We start from the raw sequence: 22927 nt of genomic DNA on the forward strand, positions 1-22927 counted from the left end.
ATGCATAATGTGTTTTCTCTCTTTCATTATCATAGAATAGATGTGTATATGACAGGGTTTCATTCACTCAGCCGGTAACAAAAAATAATCATTATCTTTCAGCCGACATTGGTGGCCAGCTCGGACTGTTTTGTGGCGCAAGTATGATCACAATGATAGAAATTATAGAATACCTATTTACAAATTTCTATTGGATGTGTGTCCTTCTACTTCTAAAAACTCCCAGAATACCAGAATGGACTAATAATCAGCCAAGGTATCAGGAAGAGAAGCAAGAATGTTAGGCTCTCAAATGTTAGTAATGATCTGCCATTTCAGTTCTAGATCTATTTTTTTTGGTTATGCACCAGAGAAAACAGCGGTTTTCTGTAAATGCTTTCAAAGAAAGATGTCTAAAGAATGTAAATACTGTGCTAAAAATTATAGAATATGGGGAGGCCCATTTATCAAAGGTCGAATTTCGAATTCATGTGAATTTTACTCACAATTTAACTGGGAGGTTATTTAATAAAAAAAATTTGAATGTCTAATATTCGATCAAATGGTTCCAACCTGAAAATTAGTACAAATCAAGTTTTTCTCTGAAAAAAAACTTGAATGTCAGGAAGGCTATTAACATCTCCAAATGGCTCAACGGACCTCTGCTATTGACTTGACAGGTTTTAGATGGCGAATATTACCATTAGGACTGTTTCCATGGTCGAGGTATGATAAATCTCACAATCGAATTCGAATTTTCATTCGAATAGGGGGATTAAAATTTGAATGTGTGAGTTTTGACACTCGAAAATTAGAATTAGAATTTACTATTTGACCCTTGATAAATCTGCCACTATTGGTTACATCAGTAGAAGGTGTTTTCATGATTTAGTTACAGTTTGAAATAAATGTTTTATGATACATACCAGTGTTGTAGATTTTATTTCTTTAAAGTATTCACACTTGTGTCCACTGATGCAGTGCTGCCTGTGTTCAGTAGTGCTGCATTCTCGAGTAAGCGGCAAGGCAGACATCTCTCTCCAACCTAAAGACTTGTACATATACATATAGGGGCCCTATAGTTGCAGCTTCCACTTACTGTTATTGTGGTGCAATACAGCAATTCTAGCCAGATTAATTTTTAGGCTTTAGTTCTTCTTTGAAAAGGTGGTTCACCTTTAAGTTAACTTTTAGTATGTTATAGAATGATCAATTCCATTCCATTTTTCAATTTCGTTCTTTTTTAATTATTTATTTCCAGCTTCCAAAAATAAATGCTCCATAAGACTGCATGTTTTTTGTTACTTTTTATTGTTCATATTTCCATTCATAAACTCTCCTATTCATATTCCTATTGAAATCAATGCATGGTTGCTAGATTAGTTTGGGCCCGAGCAATCAAATTGCTAAAATTGCAAACTGGAGAGCAGCTGAATAAAAAGCTAAATAATAAAAAATGAAAACCAATTGCAAATTGTCTCAGAATATCACTCTCTACATCATACTAAAAGTTAATTTACCCCTTTAAGCTTTGCAGTGTCTGTAAGTTTCCTACATCAAAGTTCTAAAATGTTGGAAAGGCTGGTATAAAATAAATCGTGTACAGGTATGGGATCCGTTATCTGGAAAGTTCCGAATTACGGAAAGGCCGTCTACCATAGACTCCATTACAATCAAATAATCTGCCCTTTTTAGATTGACTTGTTTGCTGACCTAGAATGGCAGAAAAGAACAAACAGGTACAAATGCAGCAATGTATGTCCTGTGTTGCTCTACTCTGTTTTAAAGAGAAATTATTGCTAAATGAAATACTGCACCTTTATGGAGGTACGTTTCCTTAATTGTATAGTTGTCCATTTGCATTTAGTGTTTGTTTTTCATAAAAACAGCCTTTGCTTGCAGGTGGAGGGTTTCAAAGTATTGGGAATTTCTATTGGAAGGGCCTTGAGTTTTTCACATTTCAAGACTTTCAGTTTTAGTTTTCAAAAACATTAGCTACCTAGCTATTGTTCTATTGTCTGCTGGATCATGCTGTGTGTGGCAACAAATACTGCTCCCCCATGGCAGCGTTTTGGCACTATTATCTAAGGAAACTAGGGATGCACCGAATCCAGGATTCAGCCTTTTTCAGAAGGATTCGGATTCAGCTAAATCCTTCTGCCTGGCCGAACCAAATCCTAATTTGCATATGCAAATTAGAATTCGGTACTGTATTCGCCCGAATCTTTTGCGACGGATTGCTGGGGTTCGGCAGAATCCAAAATAGTGGATTCAGTGCATCCCTAAAGGAAACATTCCTAAAACACCAGCATCTTGCTATAATCTCCATTACTTCTATCCATTCTGTTTCATAGTTGTACTATATTTATGTATCATAGTAAGTGGCATTTTTATATAATATGTATATTTTGATTTGGAAGGATCTTCAGAAGCTTATACAGGCAAAATGTTGTCTCTACAGTTGGGACAAGGAGTAGTGGTTAACCCTAATAGTTGAGTGGACTCACAGTCAGTAGGGCTCATTTGCATCTATGAGTGCAGTGAGCAATGTGCAATTGCTATATTTTTCCCCAGAATTACAGCACCGCTGTGCTTACATATGGGAGTTGCAACCTGACAAAATTGCAGGTAATGGTTAAAAATCTAATATTAGAATAAACCGCACCTCTTCACCATCACCTTTTCCTATGACTCTCCTGCCTGGTGGTACAGATCTCCTTAGACCCCCTGAAACGTTGATGCACAGGTGATTGGCATAATTTCTGCTGTTTACCATATGCCCTATTCTTGCAAGTGGACTGTGCTGATTGACGCAAAATGCTGGGGAAACTACAGCAGTTCTCAATTCGGAACAGGAAGGTAGCGGCAGAGATCGCAACTATAAGGAAGTTCAAGAAGCACATTTTGACGCAAGTACCATTAATAAATTAGATTTTACAGGGAGATTAGTGCAAATTTTAGTTTTAGTGGAAAAACCATCCCTGAACAGAGGAGGGGGAATTCAACAACAATTTGTCATAAACATACAATACTGCTTTGACATCCTTTCCCTGGCAGCTTCACAACAATTCACACTTCCAGTTATGCACATTGAAAGATTAACACCTGCGCCAATGAAAATCACAAGACCACTGCAGACAGGATTGCACTTTCATGCATGTGAGTTTCAGCCAACACTTTACTGAAGTTCAATGGAATTATTGTGACTGGATATCTTCCAATATAAATTCCAGCAGCACTCCGGTAAGGTGAAAAAAATTTATTTGTGCAAATGAAGCAACGTTTCGGGCATAACCAGCCCTTTATCAAGCTTACCGGAGTGCTGCTGGAATTTGTATTGGAATTTGTACTGGACCTGGGCAGACAGAGTCGCAGCTGGCACCCGACGCTACAAAAGCGGTGAGATTGATTGTGTAGCACTACACTCTATGCTTGTGTTGTGACTGGATATCTGTGACTTTACTACCCTCGGGGGTTTAAATGCCAGGAAATTCCCTACCACTTCAGTTCAACTGAAGAAGATTATTGGAAGAAAAAACTCTAAGGGGGTTAGTTATCAAAATCCAAATTTTTCTGAGTTTTTAAATTAAAAAAGTCAGACCATGATTTTACCTTTGTTGTTAAAAAACACAATTTAATTGGGTTATGTATAAACCCTAAAAAATCATATTGTAAGATTTTTTTCGTGATTTTTTGCCAGAAATTAATGGATTTACGGACTAGTTCCAGAGCAGACCGCAGAAACTTCAAAATAGGATAGGGACCTCTCACATTGACTTACTGTGTATACAAACTCGGCAGGTCAGAGGTGCTGGATTATTGGATTCTGACTTTTTGCAGCCTCTGAGTTTAATAAATCCCGAAAAAAAAATTTCAAGTTCTTGGCATTTGGACTTTGATAAATAACCCCCTCAGTGTCCAGTTGCCTTTGACTTAATTCTACTAGATACTGTGAACACTAATGTGTGGTGAGCAAGAGGCCTCTTCCCAGTCTCTGCACATCCAATGCAAAAATATAAAGATCACATCCAAGATCTCCTGATGGGGCTAGGTGTTGAGAGTAGATCTCAGTGTAACATAGGCTGGGCACCCCTGCATTAGTTAGTGAATTTTAGCTTTTAGCATGGACAGTACCGGTTAGCCAATCAGAATCTGTGTGCTTTGTGCTCTTGAAGTGGACGAGGAAGATGTGTGTGTGCATTTTTTTACAAAAGCAAATATGCAGGGTATACTGGTTGCCCTTATCGTATCCATCCCTCTAACTATCCATTTTATGTACAACAACAAACAAGAAATAATTTTTGGCAGTTCGTGGAAAAAATAATTTATTGTAGCTGCTGCGTACATGAACATTTGTACAGAAATGTGATGCAATGATAAAATAAATATAAAGAAACATTTATACAACAACTTTTCTATACTGGACTGTAACAATCCCATTACAATATATACTTCAAAAAATTATACTTTAATATAGCATAGAAATATTTTTGCTACTAAATAATGTACCACATTTCTAAAATAGTTTTCTTTGCGTTATTTACACTATAAGAATCTGCTTGTGAAAAAGACTTATGGTATGCACAAAATGGTATGGCACTATATTTAAGTGGAATGCTTATTTCTTTTCAAAGAAATAAAAAAAAAATTGTAGAAAAAACTGTTTGAAAAGAGAAACAAAGTTCTTTTTATTTTCTTTAGTAATTTGGAAATCAGGTTTGATCCCCCTGTTGATGAGAGGGTACAACAGCACTAAAAATATAACTTATTTTGTGGGACCACACTGTTATATTTACACAGCTAGATGATCTCTTGCAACAACGGGATAAAATGAAAGGGTTCAGTGGCTACCTTCAAAACTATCAGCAAATGTTACTACCACGCATGTTGTTTTAAATAACAGCAACTTACTTTTCATTGCTCCAATATAATAAATGCATAAAACATTTAAAAAACAAATTGTAATATGCATCACAGTACTATATATTATTATTATTATTATGGGGCAGATTTATCAAGGGTCGAACAGTCAATTCACACATTTGAATTTTGATCCCCCTATTTGAATATAACTTTTAGGGGCAAATTCACCAAGGGTCGAATATTGAGCGTTAATTAACCCTCAATATTCGACTGGGAATTAAAATCCTTCGACTTCGAATATCGAAGTCGAAGGAATTTAGCGCAAATAGTTTGATCGAGCAATCAAAGGAATAATCCTTCGATCGTACGATTAAATCTTTCGAATCGAACGTTTTGAAGGATTTTAATCCAACGATCGAAGGATTATCCTTCGACCAAAAAAACTTAGGCAAGCCTATGGGGACCTTCCCCATAGGCTAACATTGGGTTCGGTAGGTTTTAGATGGTGAACTAGGGGGTCGAAGTTTTTTCTTAAAGAGACAGTACTTTCGACAATGGAATGGTCGAATAGTCGAACGATTTTTAGTTAGAATCCTTCGATTCGAAGACGAAGGTCGAAGTAGCCCATTCGATGGTCAAAGTAGCCCAAAAAACACTTCAAAATTCGAAGTTTTTTTACTTAGAATCCTTCACTCGAGCTTGGTGAATTGGCCCCTTAATGTAAGATTTACCACATCTCGACCATGGAAACAGTCCTAATTCAAATATTTGCCACCTAAAACCTGCCCAGTTCATGTACAAGTCAATTCCACACTAGAATGGAGTGCTCAAATAAAAGTGAGACTATAAATACATGTATGTATATACAAAAGTTGTGATGATATATGCTGGATTTTTCTTGTAACTTTATAGCCCCATTCCTATTCACTCCCCCTCCTTTTCTTCTTCTGTACCCCCTCCCTTAAGAAAAATTCATAAATAAAGATTTGTTAAAAAAAGAATGGAGTGCTCAGCCTCAAATCTTCCGCGTTGAATCCCTTAGGATCAGGTGCTTAAACCAGTAATGTATCCTACCTGCCACGGGTCAAAACATATGCAATAGTCCAATATACTGTAGCACACTGAAGTGAAGTATTTTTCAGCAGGTGATTTTATTGGCTCAAATCATGCAAACAAGTGGCAACGTTTTGGGGCCTCACGGGGCCCTTTATCAAGCTTGACTTGTACAAGTCAATGGCAAAGGTCCGTTGAGCCATTTGGAGATGTTATTAGCCTTCCTGGCATTTGAGTTTTTTTTTCAGGAGAAACATTTAATTCATAAAAAGCATATTTGAATCAAATAATATTAGAATTTTAGGGTCGGAACCATTAGATCGAATATTAGCCATTCTAATTTTTTCTTAAATAGCTTCCCAGTCAAATTGTGAGTATATTCAAATTTTAAAAAAAATCACATGAATTCGAAATTCGAACTTTGATAAATGTGCCTCCCCTTGTGTAACATCAGCATCACAATATAACATACCATAAAAAAAGTATTATTGCAAGATACAACATTCACTAGAATAGTAAACAGTTATTCCTATCCACCATGAACGTGAGTGTAGCTAGAAAAAAAACGTCGGAAGTGCTTGTTAGTTTAATAATATGACTAGAGAGAAACTATATGGAATGTTAACAATATCACAATGATGCTGAACACATTGTATACATGTTAAGTTAATACAGAAGTTAAGGAATAATAATAATACTGGTTCTCCTAATGGCATTACTTAACTTTGAATTGCTGGACAGTAAACCACAGGTTCGAAAGAAGTGCAAGTTTACATAGATGGTCATTCTGAATGGAGGAATTTCCAGTAAAACAACACACCATTTACTCCTGAATATTGGCAAAAAATAAAAGGACATTAATAATAGTAGTATACACAAAAAATGTAACATTCCATTACAGAACAATACAGGGGTTAAGGAATACTATGGAAGTGCTTACATGTCATGAAGACTTACCTCTGTTTCTAATTCCTTTCTGGACAAAAACCAAACTTGCATTGGATCAGTTTTTCCCTTCATGCTAACTGGACCACGGTATTGCAGGTGGAACTGAGGATCTGAATTCTCAGGACTCATGAGGCACCTATGTAAAGCCAAAACATATAAATATATATATATTTGTAAGTGTTTGTATGTTTGTAAAAGGGGAAAGCAGTTGTTGCTGACCAACTCATTGGATGTTGCTCCCATTGGCCTTAAACCAGGTGCTTATTCTTGAATAATAGGCCTAAAAGCAATTTAGGTTGCATATAAACCAGGGGTACTGCCAAAGAGAGAAATGTTTTCCGATTGTGTTGCTCCCCAAATCTATTTATATTTGAATGTGGCTCATGGGTAAAAAAGGTTGGGGCCCTGTTCTAAAATTATAATTTATAAGCTAATATTGAAGCACTGTACATTTTGAAGCAGATATTGTTGATTCTTCTACAGTAAATAAGTGCACCCTTATGTGTAAATGATAATATAATACACAAAAGCCATGAATATCTTGTAAATTATATCCTTATAAACAGTGAGTTCTGATGTCATCAGTTATAAACGGGGAGTTCTGATGTCATTTCTATCACATGACTCACTGAAATTTGTGTATTATAATAAATAAAGTACCCCCAGTTGTAAAATATGAGGATATTAGAAGTTACCTCGGAGTTCCATGACCTGTATAAAAACACTCGGCCTTCGGCTTCGTGTTTTTATATGGTCATGAAACTCCTCGGTAACTTGTAATATCCTTATAATTTACAAGAGGGGGTACTTTATTTACTATATAATTCACAGACGTTTGTTTGTCCTTCCTTCTAAAAATTAAGATATACAGATAGCATAAACTACTGACTGTAATTGTTTTCCCTTGTACCAAAAGCTGTTTTTCGTCAGCTGGTTAAAAGAAGCACAAACCTGAAACACATGAAGGTCTGTAAAAGCATGAGAAAGAATTATTCTTTAAGACCCGGAGACCAGATTTGGAAACAGACACAAGATCACCTCTGGGACTTTCAAAATGCATGTACAAATTCACATTGACAGATAAGAACGTCTGATGAGGTGACTCAGGGAATTTAAGCCTTTGGTTTTTGTGTGAAACTACAGCCTTTAGCATCCTTGACAATATATATATGTCCTTATATATTTTCACAACTTGTGGGGACTCTAAAGGGGTTAATTATCAAAATCTGAATTTATCTCATTTATTTCTGAAATATTTCTGAAATATACTCAACCAAATTCACACGGGTTATTTCCCCTTATTTATCAATACACTTTTCCCAACAAATTCATGTAAGATTTTTTTGGATTTTCTGCCCGAAAACCTCAGATTATTGCACGAAACCCAGCACAGATCCGGATATTTTACAGGACTTTTCCCATTGAATTATATACAACTGCAGTTCTGTGATGCCGGATTTTCGGATTCAGACTTTTTCCATCCTCGGGGTATAATAAATCAGGAAAAATTTGAGGGTTTTTTTTTACTAAAAATTTGGATTTGTTCGAGTTTTTGGCATTCGGACTTGAATAAATAAGCCCCTAAGTGTCTTTTATCAGGTCTCTTGGTCTCCTTATCCTTATATTATAAATTTCAGTGCAGATGAAATATTGTGTGAGAGTGGTGTGATAGTGTTCAAGACTTCAGGATAATAAAGAAGAATAAAGTGATGATATATGCTATACCATGAAGATATCTAATGATAAATAAGACAAATTACCTCTGTACTTATCACATACCTGTGAAAATAAAATGATGAAGACTATGCTGCAGGGGGTGAAATAAATAGTTCTGCCTTCTTTAATATTAAGCTGTAAATGCATAAAATCTTCTCACTACTTTTCCTTTTCATTTTCATTATGCCCTTTTTCTTTTTCTGGCAAGTTAGAGGCTTTTTTGGAGAAACAGCTTTATAAGGAAATAAACTTGCATTTGACTGGTTTAAATTCGGCAATAAATCAAATCTGATGAAGCCAGTATCTAATTACATATGTTCCCAGAATAGGTAATCTCTTTGTGTCTGGAACAACAGTTTTGCAGTAAATGTCATGTCTCTTTCCTTTTAACATATGAAAATGTTTGACTCTAGGTTGCCTTACCGGTAGGTGTACTCAGATACATTAATCTTTCCCTTTTCTCCTGTCGTTTCTGTTCTGCTTGTCAGATTAACAGTGTTTCCAAACAGGCAGTAGCGTGGCATTCTTTGGCCTATGACCCCTGTAACCACTTCACCTGTATGAATGCCAATAGTTATCTAAAAAAGAGGTGAAATAAAAGACGGTTGTTTATTTATCTGTGAAAAAAGAAAATACTTGCAAAATGGTTTGTTATGAAATGGCTCTACCTTAATCTTTACTTTCATTACCACAAAGCAGTGGTTTGAAAAACCAACAATTACTAGTTTATCTTATGTTTGTGTGAAAAGATATGTCATAGAACTTGGAAATATATTTCTAAGCATTCACCTAAAATGTTACAAATAGCATGTTTTATTCAGAACACATTTTTGTCCCCGAAAAAATAACCTACTGAAGTTCCTCTTCAAGTATTGTTGCTAAACAAACACCATAGACAAGAAGGATCTTTTTTAATGCCTACAATTTCCAGAAGAGGGCTGAAGACAATATTCAATGGTACATAGAGAAGAAAACAACATGCAGTAGACTGAGAACAGTTACTGTTGATACTGGGTGATGACTAAATATTTTGGCACATTAATGGCATTACAGTAAATAATCACAAAGCCTACTGCTTTGACTTGGAGTCAACTCTCCTTCAACATCTACCAAAAGGGTTTAACGGTGCTTGTCTGATAACAAGATACATAGATACAAGATAACTATGGGTTAACCCCTATTGTAAGCTATACTTCAAGACAACAGGGAGTCAGAGTTAAGGGGAACTGGCTCATCAATTCTTCTGTAAAACAGAGCATACTACGATTACATCCTTAGAACAAAAAATCAATGTTTGCACACACTTTTATTATTACTTTGTAAAGCACCTATTATTATGTCAGTGCTATATAACTAAAGGATAATAAAAATGTAATCAAGACATTGAAAATTATCTTTAAAGGAGAACTAAACCCTAAAAATGAATGTGGCTAAAAATAGCATATTTTATATACTGAACTTATTGCACCAGTCTAAAGTTTCTCATTAGCAGCAATGATCCAGGACTTCAAACTTGTCACAAGGGGGTCACCACCTTGGAAAGGGTCTGTGACACTCACATGCTCAGTGGGCTCTGAGCAGCTGTTGAGAAGCTAAGCTTAGGGGTTGTTGCAAATTATCAAGCAGGAAATTAGGTTTGTCTGTAATATAAGCTGATGCTACAAGACTGATTATTAAATTCTGATGGTAGTTGAGCTGGTTTCTGTGCTGCCATGTAGTAATTACATTTATATTTTATATATTCAATATCTTGTGCATTAGTCCCTAAGCTCAGTAAGTGACAGCAGCACAGATCATGTGCAGTGAATCAGCAGAAAAGAAGACGGGGAGCTACTGGGGCATCTTTGGAGACACATAACTTTACTGCTAAAGGGCTGTGGTTGCCTTGGGCTGGTACAGAAGCCCAAAACATAATGTGCAACATTTCAATCCTACTTCTTTAGTTAAGCTTTAGTTTTCCTTTAACCCTTCAAGTGCTAGAACTTCTCATCTTGCTGTGATATGTGTACTCTTTAAACGCAAGCTAAAGTAGACATGTAAAATCTACAGTGCTGGCATACTAATACTTTATACCACCCCCTAAGGTTAAAACAATGAAGGGGTTACATCAGGCACAAACATGAATATCTATTTTATTGTAGCTCAGAGTCAGTCTGAACCAGGCACTGTCCAACCTGTAAGCATCTGGATGTTCATGAACCAAATCCCCCAGCATTATCTGAATTTTATTATTATATTTAACAGCCCTTGAATTTGATTACTTACCTGAACAGACTCACCATCTACTTGAACCTGTCCTGCTATTTCCATCATGTCTAGAGCCAAGTGGCAAACGGATCGTGCATGGTGCACACATGGCTCTGGGAGGCCACTGACTGTCATATATTTGTCTCCAACTGTTTCCACCTGATGAATAAAATCATTTTAATGTTTAGAAAAGTAGAAAATAATAGCGGAGATTTAAGTTTCACAAGAGCTGTAATTTAAGCTTAAAGGGGTGGTTCACCTTTGAGGCAACTTTTAGTATGTTATAGAATGTTCATTTCCTTGCACCTTTGCAATTGGTCTTTATTATTTATTTATTTTATAGGTTTTTTAATTATTTGTCTTTTTCTTCTGACTCTTTACAGCTTTCAAATAAGGGTCACTGACCCCATATAAAAAAAAACAAACGCTCTGTAAGGCTACACATTTATTTTTATTGCTACTTTGTATTACACATTTTTCTATTCCAGTCTCTTATTCAAATCAATGTATGGTTGCTAAGGTTATTTTGCTGAAACTGCAAACTGGAGAACTGCTGAATAAAAAGCTACAGAACTTAGAAATAAAAAATAATAAAAAATAAACCGATTGTCTCGGAATATCACTCTCTACATCATACTAAGTTTATTCAAAGGTGAACAACCCTATAAGCCTGGCTTTCTTATGGCAGTGACAAGAAACGTTACCAAAGATATGGTCAATAACATTTTACTACAATAATGTCTAATAACTATATGTCTAATAACTATAATAGGGCCATGGTCTGACCTTGCTTAAAGGGGACCCGTCACCCAAAAAAAATTATTCAAAATCCTATTTTATCACATAGTCAAGCAAAATGAACTTTAATTACACTATATAAATTATTTGAGTCTTGCTTCCTTCAGTCTGGGATTTCAAAATTATAGCAAGCAGGCAGCAGCCATTTTGTGCACACTGTTATTAAGGCAAGGCTTGGATCATCTCAGAATATTGTTTGTGCACCAGAATGGGGGACCCAATGTCCATCCCCATGCCCTGGCTACACAATCAAACAGTGAAGATAAGTGGGGAGAGCAGTGACATCTAGGAAGTTCTGAATGGAAAGTGAAAGTAATTGTCTGTCCAGGGCATAGAGGAGTGGCAGACAATATTTGATTGACAGCTGAGATTTTTAAATTAGCTTACAATAGCTATGAATGCTTTAATAAAGAATAGAAATTGGATTTCATGTTTAATTTGAAAACTTTTATTATACAGATTTTTGTGTCTGGGTGACAGGTCCACTTTAAAAGCTCACAGTGAAGCTACATCATAAAAAAGGTCTGCTAAAATAAACCCAATATGATTGTTTTACAATCAATAATGATACATTATATCTTAGTTGGGATCACATACATGTTCTGTTTAATTTTTACAGAGAAAAAGGAATCCTTTTTTTAAAAAAAATTCTAATTACTGGCCTTCCCATAATTCAGAGCTTTTTGGACAACAGTTTTCTGGATAATGGATCCCATATATGTAATAAAAGGAGCAGTGTTTTAGTGTAGTCACCAAAAACAAACATTGGTCACTACGGGAAACTAGGTGCAAACGTTTCAACTTTTATTACATAACTCTAGATCTACTAACTGGATGCCTAGAAGTAGACAGCAATTGCAGGACTCCCTTTTGCTCCGGAAGTCAGTCACACTGTTGCTGGGGTTTTAATCCTTTTCCTAAGCAACCCAAACAATTTATTGCTATTAAAGGACACAGTAACACCAAAAAAGTGTTTTAAAGGAATGCCAATATAGTGTACAGTTACCCTGGTGTGATTGCTTGAGAAACACAACTATAGTTTATATAAACAAGCTGCTGTGTAGCCATGGAGGCAGCCATTCAAGCACAGGATACACAATGGATAACAGAAAAGTTCTGAAGAATGCAATTGTAAAGGACAGAGATTATCTATCTGTTGTGTATCCTGTGCCTTTTCTCCTTTTTCAGCATTGAATGGCTGCCCCCATGGCTACACAGCAGCATATTTACATAAACTATAGTTGTGCTTCTCATGCAAACACACCAATTTTACCATTGCAGGGCAACAGTATGTTATATTTTCATTACTTTAAAACAATTGTGTTTTTTTGTGTTACTGTTCCTTTAATAGCAATACATTGTTTGGGTTGCTTAGGAAGAGGAATAAAACCCCAGCAACAGTGTAACTGGCTTTCTGGAGCAAAAGGGAGTCCTGCAATTACTGTCTAACAGGCAAGACCTGAAGTAGTAATGGTAAAGGCTTATTCACATTCGTCTAAAGTAAAACAAAGTTGTTCATTCAGGTTCAACTAATTGGGCTGTTAGATGTAAAAATATATGTACCGTATTTATATTTATCACACATTTCAGTGACGTAACGTTTTACAGAACAAGAGTAAGTTATATACATGTCCTCCTTAATTTATCTCTTACCTTATAGACATATGGGTTATTTCGGGAGTCGGTCAGAATGTCAAACCTTGTATAAACATCATTTAGAAGGTTAACAATTTTCATTGCACCTTCGCCAGAGGCATGTTTACTACAAAATGTATTAAATCCCACAATGCCACTAAAAAGAATTGTCACATTATCGTATCTTTTGGCTGGAACTGGACGCTTATGTCTGAGCTCATTGGCAACAGAAGGTGGAAGAACAGAGTACAGCAAGCTGCATAAAGAGAAAGGACAGTGGATCAGATGGGCAAACAAATACCATAAAGCAGTATTCTGGACAACAACAACAACAAATAAAGCAAAAGTTATCTTATAATTATGTTATTTTTTATTTGGGACAGTTTTACATTTTCATAGGTCTCCGCATTTCAGAGCACAGAGACCTAGGCCACCATATAAATACAGCGAAGCCTGTGTTTGGCAGCTCTATATGCAGGAGGGGCGAGAGAGGGGAAATTTAGGGGGTTATTTATTAAACCCTGAATGCCAAACCCCCAAAAATGTGTGTTTTTTACTTTAGGATCCAGATTTTTACAACCACCCCCACAAAAGTAATTTCTGCAAAGTTAGCATATTAAAGCATGTCATGTTCTCCTGTTCTTCACAGAAATAATACATTGCAAAGAGCGTATCATTTAATTTGAATCGACAATATTAGGCAGCACAGAATTTCTCAAGTGAAAAGTGATGTAAAATGTTGTGTAAAAAAAAGTGAAAATTTTGACTGGCTTCTTTCTAGCTTCATTCAAGTTATTGATTATTTTTAAACCAGAATTGTTCATTAGTCATTGCAAAAAATAGTTACATAGATTCATAAATATTTGAGATTTTATGGCATGTTCCACTATGTTAAAGTGCTGATATTTCAAACATCTTCCAAGAGCCATGGACATAAGCTCACTTGGCATTGTGAGTGTATTAAATGGCATAACATGCAACATTACACAAATCTAAATATAAAACATTCGTCAGCACAAGCAATTCATAGGAAGCTTTCACTAGCCTTCATTTTTGCCTAGCGAAACTTCGTTAGTACTCTTACCCTCGGGTCAATTTGAGTTATTACAAATGTCTAAGGAAGCCAAATAGAGACAAAAGAGATCCTCTAATGCCCTAGACATGACCCCACCCTAAAACAAATGTGGCATGCCCCTCAAATGGTTGGAAAAAACACAAAATCTATGATAGTTAGGAATTTTGAAGGCAATCCCACTTTAAAAAAATGAAAAAAACACAACACCAATGTTTTTTTTTTTAGAACTTTTATGACTTTCCGACACACAAGATATTATGTCACTGACATAAGATTGAGGAGGATGTAGCTTCATCTGAACAGTTTGCCAGGTCTAAGGTGGTGAAGGAAACTCTGGCGGAAGAGGTAACGATCGTTGAACTGAGCAAAAAGGGCAATATGGCGTGAAATTTTGCTAGCTAATTCTCCTCTATGCCTGTTAGTAAATTGGCGATGTCCCTGCGGATTGGATTTCTGGCGAATCTGCGATAGCGATGGCCACTTTGCCCTTTAGTAAATGTGCCCCATATGTTCTCCATGAGATAACCTGTGGGGTTCAATTTACTTGGATAAGATATATCCACAAAAATTTGGAAATTATATAGTGGTTTGTGATCAAATCGCTATGTTGATGCTTTCTGTATTGTATTAGGTAACTAAATTTTTACTTGTCACAAATATAAGTTTGACTATTATTCCTTTTCTTTATCAAACATCTTACGTATCTGTCTTTTTCTTCTCATCCTCCAGGGCTCTCAGTGTGTGCTGAAGTCTGTCTGTTAGGATTTCCAGTTCTTGAGTCAACTTGTATTCCTCTCGGAACTGTTCCCCCAGCAGGACCAAATCGCGAGTAGCATCATGTAGTGGTATGTCACTGAGGTACAGTCCTCTTCTTGTAAGATCATCGAGATTCATTACGCTGCAATGTAAGTTAGCTAGTTAGCTTTGGACCCTGAAGGAATGTTTGCCTTGATTTTATGTATCTGAAGGCCAGGATTTCATCTTTTTTATTATACAATCACATGAATGATATGTAATCATATAATATTGTCCAGGTTCATACTAGGCCATGACCAAGGTTGAAGGGCAGGGCGAGGTTCCCAATTTGACTCTTTTATTAAAAATTCTTACATTACCTCAACTTGAGTATAAACGAAACCACATTTTTATAGCTAATAAACATTATGCCTTTTATAACAATATTTCCAAATGTTCTTTAGTAAAAAAATCTGATTAACTTTAGTCTATACCATAAGAGTAATAATACCCACTTTGTTATGAAATTGTTGTGATTAACCATTAAAAATGGAAGTAATTAGAAAATGTTCTTCTGAACTTCTCCTAACTCTCCTACTTCTGACTGATATTGCAGGTAGTAAAACACTAATAATAAACTTGAGAAGCACGGCATTCTACCTTGGAGAGCACAGGAACAGAATGTTGTCAGCCTCAGGCAAGTAGATCATTTGTCCTTTCAGGCGAAGGCAACTAATTTCAGTACCAGTCAGCTCATCTTCACTCTCAGACTTTTCCACGTCAAGTAAGCCTTCCTTGAATAGAATATTTCAATCATTTCAATCGTAAAAAAAAAGTTATAAAAACAAGTATAGTTTTAGTAAAAGGAGATATTTCAAGTTGATTTAGGGTAGTTTCTCAGAGGGTGCAGTGCTTGGGACAAAACAGTCTTTTAACATGTGTTTTCTTGTGCTAAACTTAATATCACACATGGCACTTTCTCTACTGGAACTTTGTGTGTTTAGTAGGTAGTAACAAATTGCTAAAATGCTTTCTATGACATTAGCCTTAGCAACAAAGAATCCATTGTACCTATCACTGTTACCTGAATTACAAAATAAAAGCTAAAACATTAAAAAAATTGCAGTTATAACAATCTAAATAATCTTTACCTTAGCTTTAGCAATGAAACACTCTTAGGGGCACATTTACTTAGCTCGAGTGAAGGAATAGAATAAAAAATACTTTGAATTTCGAAGTATTTTTTGGCTACTTCGACCATCGAATTGGCTACTTCGACCTTCGACTACGACTTCGAACGATTCAAACTAAAAATATTCGACTATTCGATACTCAAAGTACTGTCTCTTTAAAAAAAACTTCGACCACCTACTTCGCCACCTTAAACCCACCGCCTATGGGGAAGTTAGCCTATGGGGAAGGTCCCCATAGGCTTTCCTAGTTTTTTTTGATCGAAGGAAAATCGTTCGATTGATGGATTAAAATCCTTCGAATGGAACGATTTGAAAGATTTAATCGTTCGATCGAACGATTTTTCCTTCGATCGTACGAACGAAGGAAATGCGGATTTTACTTCGACAGTCGAATATCGGGGGTTAATTAACCCTCGAAATTCAACCCTAAGTAAATGTGCCCCTTTGTGTCCATTGACCCTCTATTGCACATAGTAATATCGAGGTGAAAGAACGAGAGAATAATCTGTACAAATAGAACAAACAGATGCCATTCATTTTGCCTCAAGCAATAGTTTCATTGGCTTTTTTATTCCCTGCTTGCTTTGTTGCACTGTGAGTATTTGTTCTGTTTAATTGCTGCTTTCATGTGGACATTGTACTTATATTGTGATATATTTGGAACATTACCTATTATTATATGTTTGCAGGACCCCCCGAGAGGGGACCCCAATTATTAACCAACTGGCCTCCTGTGCCCCATGGACTGAGCTCTGCCTACAAGTAAAATGCGCCCCAATTAAAAAAATACCCTTGTTTGCATGGCCACACCCCTGACACTACCCAATTATGCCAAAACTCTGCCCACAATCCACTTATACCCTTCCCACTCACAAACCCACCAGTTTAAGACTTGTGTATCACTCATTTCCATTTTAGGCCATCATCAGCCATGGGGCACCTCATGTAACCCCCCCCCCTGATGTCAGCTCAGAATGCTTGCTACATATATAGGATAACATTTGCTTGGTTTGTAAATGGGTGCTTTGGTGTAGAAGCTCCAATGAAATCCTTGTAACCACTGTTGCATCTAGAGATTTTCTATAGCTTCATTAAAATGTATTTGCTCTTCATACATGTGGGCAGTGTTGAGGAATGGAGAATTTTTTCCTTGGATGTTACTTGGCAAGTTCAATATATTCGTATTGTACAGGGTATATTATCACACATTTAGAAAGTGCCGACATATTTTGTGTTGCTGTGCAATAGGAGGGTGTGTCAATCAAGTCCAGGGATTCCACTGCACTGTGGTAATCGATAAATGGTTTATGAAACTGATTACACGTTCAGTGATTGTCGCAGATATCTCCATTACATGTTGTTCCATTTTACAGTGCTCAGGTGAGAATAACCATTTAACTACATTAACCTAGTTCCATCTGTTCTGTTCTACTTCTATCATAGAATTTTTTTTTTACTTATACTAAAATCGTATCTAGAAATATTGTGAATTTTGCCCAACTGTGTTTGTATTGTAATAACACATTACCTTGCTTCTTAATACAAATACAGTGTTGATATGAGAGAGAATTCCATGGAAACTGATGTCTATATGAGGCCGAACCAAAGAGAAAACTGATAACAGGTTGCAATTTCCAGGCTGGAGCTAAAATATGGTGAGAAAACATAAAAAGGTGATAATTAGATTTTTAAATACATTTTTAATAGTGTGCATAGTTATGTAATCCACACATGAACTGATGAAACAAAATGCAAACACTAAATAGGTGGCCATAGATGCAAAGATCCGCTTGTTTGACAACATCGCCAAACGAGCGGATCTTCCGGCGGGATCAGTCAGGTCAAAATCAACCCTGACTTATCGACCAAACGACTGATCTCCGGCGGACGAAAGATGTCGGCACACGCCACACGATCCGAAAATCGTACGAATCCTCGATAGGATCTGTGTGTCTATGGCCACCTTAATTGATAAAGATTGTGTTCTGATGAATTTTATTATACAGTAATCAGCATGGAGTTATGGAAGGACAGCTCATGTCAAACAAGTGTTTCTTATTATGATGTAGAAAACAGAAAGATGAACTGCAGGGTTGCCTGAGATAGTGGACTGGCTAAAAGACTGTGTAGAGGAAGTCATTGTCGATGGTACATCCTCTAGATGGGCTAAGGTTCTAGGCGGTGTACCAATTTTTTTTTACTGGGTCCACTTTTATTTAAACTGTAATTTAAAAAATTTAATAAAAATGGCAGTATCCATTTAATGTTACAGACAGGATTCCAATTCTGATAAATTGAAGGATACACATCTAAACTGAATGCACACCTACCTGGGGTAGAACTCTGTAGATAGCATTTCCACATTGTGTGACAAAAAGGTCTCTGTCAAACATGATGTGAAATGGAAAAGCCTTGCAGAAGGTATAGGGACTAATGCGGGACTCTTGAGTTCCATTTTCTTCAAATCTGTCTTGATCTTCATAAAAGTCTTCCTCTCTCGTATCCTTTTCTTCAATCAAAAACTGTGTGTGGTCACACTCCTCATTTCTTTGTTGAATTACCTGAAAGTATAATGGATACAAAATGGAACTGCTACAAATCTTGCAACAGAAATCACCAACACCTGGGTTTCCAGAGAACCTGTTTCTGAGAAGCTTCTGCTCCCTTGTTATGAAGAGGTGCCTCTTCAAAACAAGGGACTAATGTATTAACTGCTGCAAAGTTCATTCCATATCTAGTAATTTAGAGCAACCAATTAGATGTCTGTTTTCAAGCCACAGACAGTAAATGCTACTAGCTAATTGGCCACTATGGTTTATTACAACTGCAATAACTGCTCCTTTGTCCTGATTACCAAAAAGTACCCTTGACATTTTATTATTTTGTTATGTACCATGTTGTTGCTTTTAATTAAATTCTGAATAAATAAAGTGTGGACACAGCTTGCTTTACGGCTGCAATGATGCTGCATTACTGGGAGAAAACAACTCATTGCAGGAAAAAAACATTGTGATTTGCTTCCAAAAACTGCACTATGCACATTGCACTTCAGACATGTGTTGGTAAGGGGCAGACACATTTGAAGAGGCATACTGTATAAAAAGGTTTCTCTCAGGAAGGACTGTGGGCTATGATATCATTCATTGCTTCGTACTGGAAAGTATGTGACTTGCTTTGCCTACAAAAGTGAGAGTTTCCAATACATCAAGAAGTGGTATGACACATAAAGGCTATTGTGACTATGTTGTTTCCAATGCAATAGTCAAAATGCTAAATATGTCATAGCCCTAGCGTTCAGTTCATATATACAATAATGAATTCATTCATAACTGAATATTTCTATGACGCTGACAATTAGGGCAGATTTATCAAGGGTTGAAGTGAATTCGAGGGAATTTTCGAAGTAAAAAAATTCTAAATTCAAAGTAATTTTTTGGATACTTTTGGACCATCGAATAGGATACTACGGCTTTGAATTTACTTAGAATTCGATTCGAAGTAAAATAGTTTGAATTTTCGACCTTTCTATAATTGAAGTACTGTCTCTTTAAAAAAACTTTGACTTCAATACTTCGCCAAATTAAACCTGCTGAAGTGCTTTATTAGCCTATGTGAACCTTCTACAGCATTTTTCTAAGTTCTTTGAAGTCAAAGTAAAATCGTTCGATCTTACGATAAAATCGTTCGAATCGTTCAATTCGAAGTATTTCGTTCGAACGATTATACTTCGACCGCAGAATACACAAATTCGATGGAAAAAGTTCGGTTTCGATATTCGAAGTATTTTAATTCAATGGTAGAATTTCAAAGTATATATTTACTTCAAAATTCGACCCTTGATAAATCTGCCCCTTAATATGTTAGAAGAGAGGTGTTTAAAGTAGCAGGGTGCAAGGGTGCATGGTTTAGTAAGCACTAAAATGTAGCACTACCAAACAAAACAGTAGTTACTTTAAACCTTGATTTGCATAAAGATAATTCCCTGTTACCTTCATGTCAATTTCTGTTCCATGGATCTGCTGAGCCACTGTCTTAACAATGCCAATGACAATGTCCTGGAGACCTTCTCTTTCTGAATAGTAGTGCAAAATAAGCCCTTTTCCTTTCTCAGCGTCAGTACATCGGAAGGATGGAGCACGCATGCCTGGATATATAGTACCAAGGTGGTCGTGCAGGGCATCCAAATTCTGCAACATAGCAAAACAATAATGTTCCTTATAACCAAATACTTAACCAAACATTCATAGCAATATAAAGCAAGAGGCAAGCTTACTGATCAATAATGTTTAAACATTTTCTAATTCAAAAAGTGCTAAAAAATGGACTTTCGCTTTCTTACTCCATTGAAACGGCTTATAACTGTCAGATTAAAATACTGTAAGCGATATGCTATTTAGAAGATATATTAGCTTCCAGGCTTGGTACTTAGCATAATTGATTTCTGTTATACAGATCTTAAATACACTCTAGAAACACACTCTAGAGTCTTATAACAAACCAATTTACTGGCTGTCATTTTTAAAGCCAACATTGATTTTCATGTAATGAGAGTGAAAAATTGACATGGTCTGGGTTTTTTTTTTGGACAGCATGAAAGTAATGGCTGGTAATTAATTTATTCTAAATATGAACACCATTCTAAGGCTAATGGCACATTGGGGTGCTTCCTCTGGCTGAAACACCCACTGATGCTTCATGTGGCTCCAATTTACATGAATGGAAAGAGACAGACAAGTGACAAGACAGTTTAAAAGAGCTCCATTGAGTGTTGCCCCCATATATTATTTATTGGCTTTTTGGACAATTCCTAGTCCAATTGGATCAGCTCAACTCCCACTGACTTCTATAGGACCTCAACAAATTTTACCTGGTGAATCTTTGTATTACAGTTTTTTTGTTGTTTTTCAAACTTAATATATGTATATTTTATTAAAGAAATATAGATAAACCACACATTTTTTGAGCTTCACGAACAACAAATTAAATATGAATGTTATTAAATAGGCCCCATAGAGTTTTTTTGCTCTGCTATTTGTTTTGACCAAAAACTTGCATAATTAATTCAGTAAAACATCATCAGAATCACATTGATAGAACCAGCAAAACCCCTGTGAGGGCTTGCACTTTGATACATATATCTCAGTTGCAGTGAAATGTAAACAATTATTCTATTGGACAAAACAATAAAATGATGCAGAATAGCATGCAAAACATTAATGGTCTTCTGACCTGCAAAAATTCTCTGACATTGGATCCAAGGACACGTAGGATGGTGTCATAGCCAGACTCTTGGCAAAAAACAAAAAACATGTTTCCAAACATCTGGAGAATGTCACCTGCATTGAGATCTGTAAGACATTCAAGCAAAATATTCAGAGTTGATATGATAGGAAGTTACTGATAGCCTTGGTGTGTATACTGTACATGCAGCAGCTGTGCTATTAGCATGCCATTTATAATTAGTTATTAGTGCTTGCAGCAGCACCTGGGGGTCATTTATCAACACTGGGTAAATTTGCCCATGGGCAGTAACCCATGGCAACCAATCAAATTGCTGCATTTATTGTTTTAATTGCAACTGGCTTTAAAAAGCTATTCACTGATTGGTTGATATAGGTAAATCACCATGGGCAAATTTGCCCAGTGTTGATAAGTGAGCCCCACTGTCCGTGTAATCACTTGTTTTAGTAAGGGGGCGACCAGGGGCGGTGAGACTGCTGGTATATCAGTACAAAGCAAGGGTCAGCACTGCTACTCTGAAAGTTCTCTGAAATAACCATGGCAGAAAAGTTATTGGTTGTAATCATCCAGCCAACAATAAATACATACTGAGAATTGTATAACACTATTCCATTGGTATGTGTACAGATTTAATCAACTGGTTAGCAGTGAAGCTAATAAAAAAAAACAGCAAGATATTGCTTTCAGTAGCCAATACATGTATAAATTACTTTAAAACAGTTTTTGGGTGGCGTTCCATTTAACTTCCATTTGACAATTATTACTGGGAAAAAAAAAACAATGGGGAAAAAAAGATACTTACTAAGTACTTTGCATGCTGCAGCTACCAAGTCATAGGTCTTTGAGTCGTCATATATTATTCTAACCAGAAATTGCCCCTCTTCATCCAACTGTGCCTCTTTCCTAAAATAAATAAAAGCAAGTTAGATGTATGCAATTTGTTTTGCAAAGAAGCACTTGGCATTTGGATCTGTAACATTGTTTCTGACTTGCTGCTCTGGCAAATGTTATGCTCTGCATAATGCTCTGTTTGGGGGCAAACTGATTCTTGCCCTGCTCACTTAAAAGGAACAGCAACAAAAAATTAGAAAGTGTTTTAAAGTAATGCAAATATAATGTACTGTTGCCCTGCACTCGAAAAACTGGTGTATTTGCTTCAGAAACTATATTGTAGTTTATATAAACAAGCTGCTGTGTCAAGCACAGGAGACACAGTACATAAGAGATACAGCAAGCTCTGAAGAATCCTGGTGAGCTTATCTGTTATCTGTTATGTATCTTGTGCCTTTTCTCTTTTTTCAGCTTTGAATGGCTGCCCCATGGCTACACTGCAGCTTGCTTATATAAACTATAGTAGAGTTTCTGAAGCAAACACACCAGTTTTAACAGTGCAGAGCAACATAACTTATATTTTCGTTCTTTTAAAACACTTTAATTTTTGGGT

The 22927-nt window shown here is 36.2% G+C and overlaps 1 protein-coding gene across 2 annotated transcripts in view; it reads right to left on the reverse strand.

The window, feature by feature from the left end:
- Positions 1-4284: 4284 nt before the first annotated feature.
- Positions 4285-22927, reverse strand: part of gucy1b1.S (guanylate cyclase 1 soluble subunit beta 1 S homeolog) — a 36100-nt gene continuing 17457 nt past the window's right edge. Inside the window, 13 exon segments of one of the 2 annotated variants that reach the window (NM_001091723.1) lie at positions 4285-6724; positions 6853-6857; positions 6860-6979; positions 8983-9137; positions 10825-10965; positions 13258-13495; positions 15015-15212; positions 15710-15843; positions 17771-17887; positions 18573-18803; positions 20232-20429; positions 21472-21590; positions 22286-22386. In NM_001091723.1, the coding sequence (NP_001085192.1) occupies positions 6854-6857; positions 6860-6979; positions 8983-9137; positions 10825-10965; positions 13258-13495; positions 15015-15212; positions 15710-15843; positions 17771-17887; positions 18573-18803; positions 20232-20429; positions 21472-21590; positions 22286-22386 (1756 nt within the window). In that variant the 3' untranslated portion in view covers positions 4285-6724; position 6853. 2 annotated transcript variants of the gene reach the window in all.

This window comes from Xenopus laevis, chromosome 1S (assembly GCF_017654675.1).
Source record: "Xenopus laevis strain J_2021 chromosome 1S, Xenopus_laevis_v10.1, whole genome shotgun sequence".
NCBI classification, from domain to species: domain Eukaryota; kingdom Metazoa; phylum Chordata; class Amphibia; order Anura; family Pipidae; genus Xenopus; species Xenopus laevis.